Source organism: Nicotiana attenuata, unplaced genomic scaffold (genome assembly GCF_001879085.1).
Source record: "Nicotiana attenuata strain UT unplaced genomic scaffold, NIATTr2, whole genome shotgun sequence".
In the NCBI taxonomy this organism is placed as follows: Eukaryota; Viridiplantae; Streptophyta; class Magnoliopsida; order Solanales; family Solanaceae; genus Nicotiana; species Nicotiana attenuata.
Window position 1 is genome coordinate 57,896 of NW_017674768.1, and position 11,901 is coordinate 69,796.

Consider the following 11,901-nt stretch of genomic DNA (forward strand, 5'->3'; position numbering starts at 1 on the left):
ATTGACATATCCCAAACGTATATGCCATAAATCATTTGACTCAAGTAAGTAAGCTGAAACTTTATTATTGTCAACAACCATCACATTCAGCTTGAAAAGGCCCTCAGTAAGATAACCTTTTCCTAAGTACATCTCGTTCTTACTTATTACAACTTTGTCTGAAACAAAAATACACTTAAACCCATTCTTGATGAGAAGTAAAATAGAAACTAAGTTCTTCCTTATTTAAGGAACATGAAAAACGTTGTTCAGAGTCACCACCTTGCCAGATGTCATCTTCAGGAATTTTTTTCCATAACCTTTAATTTTGGCCGTTGCTGAATTTTCCATAAAAATGGTCTCATCGGGTCCAGTGGGAGCATATGAAATAAATGCATCTCTAATAGCACAAATATGACGGGTGGCTCCAGAATCAATCCACCACTTCTTAGGATTTCCCATTAAGTTGCATTCAGACATAATAGCGCACAAGTCATCAATATCATCATTTATTTCAACCATATTTTCTTGACCTTTTTTCTTCTCTTTATTTGGAGCGCGACATTCTGCAGCTTTGTGTCCAACCTTTCCACAGTTGTGACAGTTTTCCTTGATTTTCTTCTTGCTGGGATAGTTGTTTGGTCCAGAAGACTTCTTCCTCTTTTTCGAATTAGTCGAAGCAGTCTCAACAATATTTGCTCCTATAATTGTTGAGTTCCCACGTGTCTTCTTTTCTGCAGCTTTATTGTCCTTTTCGATCCTCAATAGAATGATCAGATCTTCGAGTTTCATCTCCTTGCGCTTGTGTTTCAAGTGGTTCTTAAAGCCCCTCCATAAATGAGGCATCTTCTCAATTATTGCTGCAACTTGAAATGCCTCATTGATTACCAAACCTTCAATAAGAAAATCGTAATTAGTAACTAAATTAATACTTTCAGCAAAAGTATTAATTCGGATTATACCTTTAGCAAGGAGATCATGGATTACATTTTGCAACTCTTGAACTTGGGTAATGACAGGCTTGCTGTCTACCATCTTATAGTTCAAAAACTTGGCTGCAACAAACTTCTTCAAACCGGCATCCTCGGTTTTATAATTTTTTTCCAATGCATCCCATAGTTCTTTAGAAGTTCCCGCATTACTATAGACGTTGTAAAGATCATCCTCCAATCCGCTAAGAATGTAATTCTTGCACAAGAAATCTGAGTGCTTCCATGCCGCAGTCACAATAGAACGTTCATTATCAAGCTGATTCCGGCAGAACCGGAACGTCCTCCTTGATGAACTTTTGTAGACTCAAAGCAGTCAAATAGAAGAACAACTTTTATTGCCAACGTTCGAAACCAATCCCAAAAAAAATTTCGGGCTTTTCCGCTGGAGCTGGTGGTGGCACAAAACGATTGAAAGTAGCACCATTGCTCATAGAGCCAACCAAGGGGGTTCCTGTTTATGTCATTTCTGTTAATTACAAAACAAAAACAAAATTAATTAATGGTGAAGTATTTAAAATCTTCAAACTGAATAACTTTAAAAAAAAAATTAAATACCATGGTGAAGAGTTTATTTCTACGAATAGACAACGAGTAGAAAATCACAAAGATTTTAATCTTGTAATTTGGTAGAAAGTCTATGGACTTTAATCTCAACCAAGGAGTAGAAAATCCAAAGATTTTGGTCTCCAAACTGAGAGTAGAAATCACTAGAATTTAATCTCCCACAAGCAGAATATAAAATGAATACAGAAAAGAATTTTCTTTTTAAATTAATTTCCTTAATCTTGTAAGTATTCTGTATTCGAGATTATATTTAAAAATAAAAACGATATAAAACTAGAAATGTAGAAGAACATAATTAATCTGAGCCCACTGAATTCACAGTGTTTCCTTAAGGAACTTAATCCCCTCCAAGTACCCGAGGTTTAGGATTATTTCCTCCCAGGGTAGAACGGATTACCCTCACTGGTTTAGCGGTATTTCAAACCCCAGTGACCAATGAACTCAAAGATCAGTAGTAAACCACACTTACTGCTTTCTTTCTGTATAAAACAATGTAGAATGAAGAAGGAGAAATTAGAATCTCTTCATGTACGGCTGCAACTCAAAATGGTTGTTTTATAAAACGGTCATTTATGCAAACCACCAAATTCAAATTATAACGGGAAAATTAAAATGGAGAAAAAATTAAATTAAAGTTGCAGAAACGGTCTAATTTTGGATTAAATAATATTTCGTTAATATTAATAAATAAATTTGGTCCAAAAAATTGTTCAATCAATCAGCGAAGCCGAGCGAGCGACGACGACGACGGCGGCGCGAGGCTTGCCTTCTTCTCAACTCTTTAAGAGCTAGAAGAAGTGCAATTGTGTATATACCCATCAAAACTCTTTTACTCCCCAATATGGGACAATGTCCCTTTGTCAAAGAGGAAAATTCAAAAAAATTCATTTTTCCTCCATTTTCATTCACTCTATTTTAAGCTCTAAGAAGCTTAAACCCAACATGCTCGAGAATTGCGGCACATATCTCAAAGGATTGAGGAAGATTTTGGAACTTCATGATGAAGAGTCCTTGATTAGAGCTCCTAATGTCCCATTATCCCACTTTAAAACCACCAAAGTTACATCTTTTCGCCCACTGGAAATGGATCATAAGCTTAACTTAATCAGACAAGATAAAATGTGGAACTAATTGGAAAGTTTGTTTCTTATTTCACAAAACAGTAACAACAAATCTTCAATACCAGAATTGAACGAAAGACTAAACTTCCAGCATATATTCTGCATTGGACTTGGATTGAACAAGGTACAACTATCAAATAAAATAAGGAAGTATTAGTGAACCCAACTAAGCTGATATGGATGAATAGTTCACCCCATAAAAACAAAATACACTTGGACCCCGCCGCCTTGCGTCATTTGACTCACGTGCTTGAAACACTCCCTTTTTCCCCCAAAATGCTTTACAAATTATTTTAAAATTTCATTTGGTATTAATTAACTAAATTATCCCTATCAAATAAAATACTATCATTCCTCTAACAAGTTCCCTCAATCTTCACGTATATAAAAGCCTTTAGTCATCGTTTAAACTTCAAACACAAAAACAGTCTATTCTTCTTCACCTAACTAAAGTCTGCATTCAAATCTTGAATATGGATTCATCATTTATGCACTACCAGAACCCATATGATCAGAATTACTCACCCGAATCATCTTCATGGGATGAGCTTCTTTTTCATCAGAATTCTCTTCCATTTAACGTTAATGACACCGAAGATATGTTCCTTTGTAATCTTGTCGCCGAGGGTGACCGTATTGTTGTTAAAGAATCATCAACAGAAACAATAAACTCTTCCTCTAGCTCCGGCACAAAGGAAGAAGAGGTAACTTCCTGCGAACCCGAAAAGGAAAAGAATTACAGAGGTGTAAGGAAGAGGCCATGGGGTAAATTTGCTGCTGAAATAAGGGATTCAACGAGGAATGGTGTGAGGGTTTGGATAGGAACATTTGATAGTGCTGAAGCTGCTGCTTTGGCTTATGATCAAGCTGCATTTGCAATGAGGGGTTCATTGGCAATACTTAATTTTCCTGTAGAGATAGTGAAAGAGTCTTTAAGTGAAATGAAGTGTAGATTTGATGAGGGTTGTTCGCCAGTGATTGAGCTTAAGAAGAAACATTCTATGAGGAAAAAGACTCAGAGCAGAAGAAACAGAGTAAGAAAAGATGAGTCTAATGTTGTGGTATTTGAAGATTTGGGTGCTGAGTATTTGGAGGAATTATTGAGTTCCTCGGAATGTGTTACAAATTGGTGACTATCTTTCTTGTTTATTCCTAGATTTTCTTAAAGTTGCACCACTTCTCCCCTCTTCCTCAGTAGCAAAATGCTACTCTGCTCTGTATTTATCATCTTGATTTAGGCCTTCATTTGTTGATGACTTATTTAATTTATGCTTCTTTTCTACAGCCAAAAGGGCTAATGTTTCTTGTTCTGTTTTTCTTCTCCTTTTATTTCTCATCAATTCTAATGCAATGACATGCTAAAGATGATGTGTTTCTCCACAAAAGTTGCGTTTGCGCTTTGAATTTCAATACCAGCAGGCAGCAGCTGAACCTCTTATTACAATTAACATTGCTTTAGTATTAAATTTGAGTTCCACCATTGGCACAACATTTGAGCTGTTGAAAAATACCCCCTTATTTATGGGTGTCCAAATAAATTTGAAGTTTTGCTGTGGGAGCTTTGGAACTCCATGAAGGAGCTTCGCAGCTCGAAGTTCAACTCAGATTTAGAAAATCTTACTCTAAAATGACTGGATGAAGTTAAAAATTGTTGGAAAAGCTTATAGTAATTTGAATCAAAAGTGATGGATTGATTGAGTTTGATTAATGTTAGTTTTGAGAATCACACCAATTGAAAAAGGAAGTCGAAGGTGAAACCCAATTTTTCGTATATAATATTTTGCATTATTACACAATGTTATACAAAATTATAATAAGTATATAATGTATAATATTCTATACTTGGTGTATAAACATTGTTATATAATATTGTTCTTTTGAAGCAGTGGTTTAAAGTAAGTTCCTCTTTCATTGTAGGGATTTTAGTTTTGTTGCATGTTTTTAGTTTTTTATTTTGTTGTGTTTCCCTTTTGTGTAGGGTACATTTTGTTTAGATTTCCTTTTTCCTTTTACTCAGTTTCAAATTAGATGAGGTGCTATCCTTTTTATTCTGTTCCAAAATAAATGACACATTTCTAAATTTAGAAATAATTCAACTTTAAAGTCTTCAATTTGCCCATATTACCCTTAATGAGAAGCTTGCCTTTTATAACCACACAAAATGCCATGACCCCACAAAGCTTTTACCCCTTGAACTTTTAAGACCACATTTCAAAAATCTTCTTTTTTTTCTTAAACTCCGTGCTGAGTCAAACTACCTCATCTAATGAAACGGAGGGAGTAGTTCGTATCCTCTGTGTTTCAGGTTAAAATTGGTTTTTTGCTTTTTTTCTGTTGGTGACATGAAAGAAAAAAAATTGTCCAATGACTCGCTAGGTTTCTTATACCAATTACTAGAAATTTTATCTTTGTGGTCACACAATTGACGTATCAGCCATCAGGCACAAAGTAAAAAAGTTCACTTTTTATCTAGCTAACAAAGATACAGAGACAGGCTTACTAGGTACGAGTTATAGGAGGCCGCTATATTAGTACTCTGACACTACAATTAAAATCTTGAACAAGAATTATATCCTTGAGGACGAATTGCTTTTCTTATCTCTTCATGAATTCAGAGTGTGTTATAGGAATTGAGTCTGTCATTTTATTTCTTCAATAAGTAGTATATAAAATCCCCAAAAATGTATTTACACATAACTTGCATGTTTGCAATTTGAGAGCATTCATGTTATTAAACTAATCATGATTGCTTTCAATATCAATTCACCATTACATCTTGAGAATTAGCACAAGCACACAAACAAAGGCATACTATTTGAAATTGGTATTAGGAGGAGGTAATGAGAAGAACAAAATTTTAACCCCCAAACAAGAAAAGCACTGTGGTCTGAGGGATTTCTGGCGAAGATCGTACCAATATTTCAGTGTCTGCCACACCATTTCGACTATGGTGGCTTGTTCCAACTCTCTCTTTTGCCTGCAAACTGCCAACCAAAGACAAATTGGGCGTACAAATATAACGTCTTGTAGTGATAGCAGAAAACTGCATCCTCTCCTCTGTGCACAAAAGTTACTTTTATCTTTACTGTGTCTATTTTTTTTTTTATGTTTCCCACCCGGTGTCCGGTACCCGCATTGGAGCCCGACTATATTCGGATTCGTGCCGCGTACGGCCCCATTCGAGGGAAAGCGCTCCCTACCAAGGATTTTTCCATACCCAGGGCTCGAACTCGAGACCTCTGGTTAAGAGAGGAGCAGTCCCATTCGCTGCAACACATCCTTTATTGAGTCTATTTTATTTAGTCGTTTCCAATGCATTTCCAATAATAGTTCTCTTATACCTCAAGTTTTATCTCGCTTGATTTTACCACTACGGAAAATTATCCAATGGTGAATAAAAAATGTAGAAAAGTTTTGCCCCCTAGTAACCATTTTTTTTTCCTAGTGAGAAAAATCAAATTAGGCAAGTAGTGAGAAGGCCAATAGGATTTCTAAAAGGAAAAACTGGAGGGATTTCTGAGGACTGTGTACTGTCTTCACAAACCAATAAGAACAAAACTGTACGTTGATCTTTCACCAATATAGCAGTACCTGCTCACCAAGACCAAAAAGGACTGCAAAATAAAATAAAACACGGTAAAGACAAAATATGCTGGTCTCCTAGGGACAACCTGATAGCAACATAAATCCTTTTGTAGTAGTATTTCCTTAAACTTGAGCTGCTGCTTCTTTCCTGTCTCCATATCCTCTCTTTCTTTTTTCATCTCTCCACAAAATGGAGTTAGCAACTAATGATGAATTCCATGGAATAGAAAAAACACAATGCTTGATCGGAAACATCTTTTCAGACAGAGTTTTTGATATCAGATACGTGGAATGCATGGTTCAAAGAATTTGGTACTGTGAGGTTAGAGTGACGAGAATCAGAGGCAACATATTCGAGTTTTATTTCAAAAAAGGAGATGATTGTTACAGAGTTCTTGGGGCTGCTCCTTGGACAGTCCAAGGCGGATGTCTTCTCATTCTTTCTCCTTTGTTTTCTGGAAATATCCCCTCTGAGTTACATTTCTGGGTTCAGGTCCACGGCTTACCAACTCACTGCTTCACTTATCAGAATGCATTCAAGATTGGTCAGTATTTGGGGAAATATTTGTATGTTGACAAAGGTGTTTGGAGCTCTAAGTTTCTACGAATTCGGGTGAGGTTTGACATAACAAATCCATTGGTTTCTGGATTTTGGCTTAATTCTAGCTGGATTCGTTTCAAGTACGAAGGATTGGGCCAGTTTTGCTACAAATGTGGTCGTATTGGGCATTACGAGAGCACATGTAAATTCCCACCACCACCAGGGAATGAACGTTTTGGCCCTTGGTTACGAGTTGAATCTTTGAGTCTGCTTAAGCCTACTAAAACAGAGGACTCCATTACTGTTGTCCAGAATCATACGCCAAAGTTCAAACTGATTCCTTCACCAAAACTCCAGGAATGGCAAAAAATATCACCTGATCAACACCTAGACAATCTTGACACTACCCCACCAAAGTATGCTTTAACTTGTCCTGTTTTTCCCAAGTCAATTTAAAATTATGTACGTACTAACTAATTCTGTGTGTATGTATAAACAGGAGTGAATGGGCAAGGCTGACGATAAACGCGGTAGATTCAATGATTATGATGATGAACTGTGTAGTAATAAGGCATCGAGTAGCAGAGGCTAATGAAGTAGAGGGATATGGATTGTTGATTCTGATGATGGTTGCTTATTTCTTCTACTTGGTAATCAAGTTCAATGCTATTATAGTCCAGTAACTCAGCTTAAGGACTTGTTCATCTTGCTCATGTTTTGCGTTGCATTTCTTATGTTTTGTTGATTGTCCCCAGTTCATTTGTTTTTTCCAGTTGATTGTCCTGCTCGTTTCGGAATTAATGTAGGAGCTTAGTGGTAGTAGATGTTTTGCGAAATTTTTGACTAGACATATGGTTATGTTGCAGTGAAACTCTAACCACTCCCTTTTTGTTATGGACCTCATAATTTTAGTATCTATCTTTGCTTTTATATTTCTCTAACAACTCAAAATAAATTTGTATACGGCCAAAATCGGGCCTACCCGATTTTGCTATTTGATCGAAACAAAGGAGCTGCATCGGGGTAACCTTGTAATGAATCAAACCCGAGCTCGAAGAAGAGGCATCGAGTCCAAAGATCGAAGTGTCCGTCGAGACCGAGCCCACCAGCAATCGAGACTAAGTAAGTGTCTTTGATTTCAGGAATCAACACGTCAAACTCTCAAGCAGTGCCCACTCACACAGACACCGGCCTTGGTCTTCATAGAGAGAACGAACACATAGTCGCCCCGGGAAACGGAGTACCTCCAATCAATCCCGTTGGACCACAGGCCGTAAATCCAATCGATGTCAATTCTCGTGTTGCGATTCATGGAAATTTAGGCATAGACCTTGAAAATAGCGTCCATAGAGACCATCGCTCCGCGTTCGCGACCGAGTCTCCGCGTTCACGTAGAGAAGAATTTTTCCCCAGCCTAGATTTCCTTCACGATCGCAAGAGTGACTACGTGATCGCGAAGTACAATATACCAGACACCAGATACATCACCCTCACACCAGATTTTTCTAAGTCCAAACCTCCCGTAGCCTATCCGAAACTCACCCGAGCCCTCGGAGCTCCAAACAAAACATGCACACAAGTTCTAAAACATCATACGAACTTGCTCGCGTGATCAAATCGCCAAAGTAACACCTAGAACTACGAATTTAGCACCAAATCGAATGAAATTTTCAAGAAAGTTTTAAAACTTCTATTTTCACAACCGGACGTCCGAATCACGTCAAATCAATTCCGTTTCTCACCAAAATTCACGGACAAGTTTTAAATATCATAACGTACCTGTACCGGGCTCCGGAACCAAAAATACGGACCCGATACCAACATGATCAAGCATTAACCAAATTCTTAAAACCATTGGATTTTTTAGTCTTTCAATTTTCATCAAAAATTCATTTCTCGAACTAGGGACCTCGGAATTCGATTCCGGGCATACGCCCAGGTCCCATATTTCGATACGGACCCACCGGGACTATCAAAATACGAGTCCGGGTCCGTTTACTCAAAGCGTTGACCGAAGTCAACTAAATCAACTTTTAAAGGCAAAAATTATTATTCTCATCAACTTTCAACATAGAAACTTTCCGGAAACACATCCGGACTGCGCACGCAAATCGAGGAGGGTAAAAATGAGATTTTGAAGGCTTCGGAACACAGAATTGAGTTCTAAAACATAAGATGACCTTTTGGGTCATCACATTAATCAATTGGTATTAGGTGAAATCACGTATCCTTAAAAGCACATTACAAGTTTAATTGTGCCTCGATTTTTAGGGTAAACAAAATTCAAGAAGCATGAATAGTGAATCAAACTTCGAAATATAAAGAAAATTAAAGAGACAAAAGTGCCCTCTGCATAATTGGACACTATAAGCTTTAGTGCTTTACTTGTAGCACAAAACAATAGAAAGTAGGAATCTTTTATTGGATAATCAGAAATACAAGGGAAATTGGTTACAAATTTATTCTCATAAGTAGAAGTATATATGAATCTCATTGCCAGCATTAGGCATGAACATAGGGCAAAGGAATCAAGTACAAATTGTTTTTCCTTTCAAGAGCATTGCCGAATTTCTCAGTCATGTCTAGTTCATTTGGATTCATTCCATTGGGAAGCTTCCAATCAAAATGGTAGAGTAATAGTGCTAGACTAAGCTCCACAGTTGCCATTGAAAATGATAGTCCTGGACAAATTCTTCTTCCAGTGCCAAATGGTGTAAACTCGAAATGAGCTCCAGTAAAATCAAGGTGACTTTGATTAAATCTCTCTGGATCAAATGTTTCAGGATTTTGCCAATAATTTGGATCCCTTGAAATTGCCCAAAAATTCACAAGGGCCATTGTGCCTTTTGGTATAACATAGCCATTAATCTCACACTCTTCCCTTGATTCTCTTGGTGCTAATAATGGAGCTAAAGGATGAAACCTTACTGTTTCCTTAACTACCATTTTTAGGTACTTAAGTTTCTGAATATCATTTTGGTCAATTCCCTTTTCCTTTCCTTTGAAAACTTGTCTTACTTCATCCTGTGCTTTTTTCATTATTTTCGGATTTTTCATTAGTTCTGAAAATGCCCATTCCATTGTTGACGCTGAAGTTGTAGATCCTCCTGCAAATAAGTCCTGCATATATATCCAAGCACAACTAATTTACAACTATAATGAACTAAGACTAAATTAAGAAATTAGGAATTATAACCGCTCTACAACTACTATTGTTACTATGCATCAATCCCAAACAGCTATATGGATTCTCAATCCATTTAAGCTCGTCTCAATCCAATATAATATGAAATATAGGTTTATATGGTTGGTCAAGTCAACAAAAATACAACTTATGTCAAAATAAAGAATTTGCAGAGTTGATTTACTAAGCAAAAGGAAAGAAGTTAAAGAGAGAAGAGGCAACTTACAATGATTAAAGCCTTGATATTATCCCTTGTGATAGGAATTGAAAAATCTTGACTCTTTTGAAGCCTTAGGAGAACATCAACTATATCTTCTTCTGTGGGATCATCATTACTACTCCCAGTCTGGAATTCATGTTCATTGATAATTTCTTCTAAAAGAACATCAACCTCGTCGTGCATTTTACGTAGTTTGTATTTTAATCCACTCAAAAAATGAATTATCTTCACTGAGGGAAAAAGATCGGCAAGATCAAATACTCCAGCTGAACCTGCCACTGTTCTCATTATATCAATCAAAGAGCCCTGATTTTTACAAGCCCTGCCTACACTTGCTTTGCAAATAACCGAATTCGTGTACAACGACAACGTTTCAGTAAAGTTGATTGGACTGCCAGAAGCAGAATCTTTAATTGAGCTAACAAGATTGGATATCTCATTAAACATCTTGGGATAAAATAACTGAATATTTTTATGACTAAGGAGTTCCTGAATACAAATTTTGCGCATTTGTCTCCAGAAATCACCGTAGTTACAAAATCCCATGTCAGCATGGTCATAAAACATTTCTTTTCCGACCAAAAGCACTGGTCGATTAGAGAAATTGAAATCATGTTTTCTCATCACTTCTCTAACCATTTGAGGTGATGAAACAACAATGGCTGAACGTTCGCCGAGTTTCATGTGCATTAAAGGTCCATGTTTAGAGGCTAATTTGGAAAGAGTACGATGTGGTAGTAACTCAGATGATTTCCAGTCAACAAGTTGGTGTAAGTTTCCTATGAATGGAAGCTTCATAGGCCCTGGAGGCAATTTTCTTCTACTATTACACTCTTTGAACCATTTAGTGACAAGTAAGGGTAAAAGGAGAAGTAAAGCTCCAAGAAGAAAAGATAGCTCCATTTCCAAATATGGTGTATTCAAGAAATCTTAGATGAGATTGGCTATGTTTATGCATGTCATGACTATTTATACATGATCTAGTAATCTTTCGTGATTGAATAAAACTCTTCTACAAACCATTATATATGTGTGAAGGTCATGATATAATGAGAGGCACGTCATATAAGAAATATTGTACCTGGTATGCGGCCAACGTCGTGTGAAATTTTTGGATGATATCTACTTAATTATTTCCTCTAATTGGTGGTCAATTAAGTTCATTGTTATATTAGTTGAAATAAATATATTAACATGAAGCGGGCAGCTTAAGTTCTCACTTGAAGCAAGCCTACTGATCACGCCCAACTATGCCTTATAAAAAGGACAATGCGGTCGCTGCAAATATAATCCGGTTTACAAGTCCGGAGTCGAATCCCACAGAGAACTAAGGTTTAGCTACAGCTGTTCACTATCACCAAGAAGACAAGCTTGAACAAATCCTAACTTATAGATATTAAGATTCTTCCGTTTAACTAATTAACTAACAAATTAAAATAGTAAATTAACAACTAACGATACTGAGGGTTATAGAAAAGATTAAGGAGGTCTAGAGTTATGATTTCCCCTATTGTCGGAATCCTTCCCGCTATGTCTTCTATAATTTCGCCTAAGTATTCTCTACCGATCATGAGCGCTCTTATTACCGTAAATCTCTCCCGAGTAATTACAACAATTTATTAGACGCACTCTCCCGAGCTACGCTAGCTGGCTTTTAATACAGCTCACTTCAGATCGCACCCAAGGCTTCGTTATCCCTAATCCCACCTTTAAAC

General features: G+C 36.9%; 3 protein-coding genes across 3 annotated transcripts; 2 read left to right on the forward strand and 1 right to left on the reverse strand.

Moving 5' to 3' along the window:
- The first annotated feature begins 3,049 nt into the window (after positions 1–3,049).
- Positions 3,050–3,979, forward strand: LOC109219247 (ethylene-responsive transcription factor 1B-like). Its single transcript, XM_019383693.1, has one exon. The coding sequence runs from the start codon at positions 3,130–3,132 to the stop codon at positions 3,787–3,789; it is 660 nt and encodes a 219-aa protein (XP_019239238.1). The 5' UTR covers positions 3,050–3,129; the 3' UTR covers positions 3,790–3,979.
- Positions 3,980–6,403: 2,424 nt separating this feature from the next.
- LOC109219249 lies at positions 6,404–7,716 on the forward strand. Its single transcript, XM_019383695.1, has 2 exons — positions 6,404–7,198; positions 7,282–7,716. The coding sequence occupies exons 1-2, from the start codon at positions 6,432–6,434 to the stop codon at positions 7,463–7,465; spliced, it is 951 nt and encodes a 316-aa protein (XP_019239240.1). The 5' UTR covers positions 6,404–6,431; the 3' UTR covers positions 7,466–7,716.
- A 1,461-nt stretch (positions 7,717–9,177) lies between these two features.
- On the reverse strand, positions 9,178–11,153 carry LOC109219248 (premnaspirodiene oxygenase-like). Its single transcript, XM_019383694.1, has 2 exons — positions 10,193–11,153; positions 9,178–9,902 (listed from the first exon to the last, which is right to left on the reverse strand). Exons 1-2 carry the CDS (start codon positions 11,087–11,089, stop codon positions 9,285–9,287), a joined length of 1,515 nt encoding a protein of 504 aa, XP_019239239.1. The 5' UTR covers positions 11,090–11,153; the 3' UTR covers positions 9,178–9,284.
- Positions 11,154–11,901: the final 748 nt, after the last annotated feature.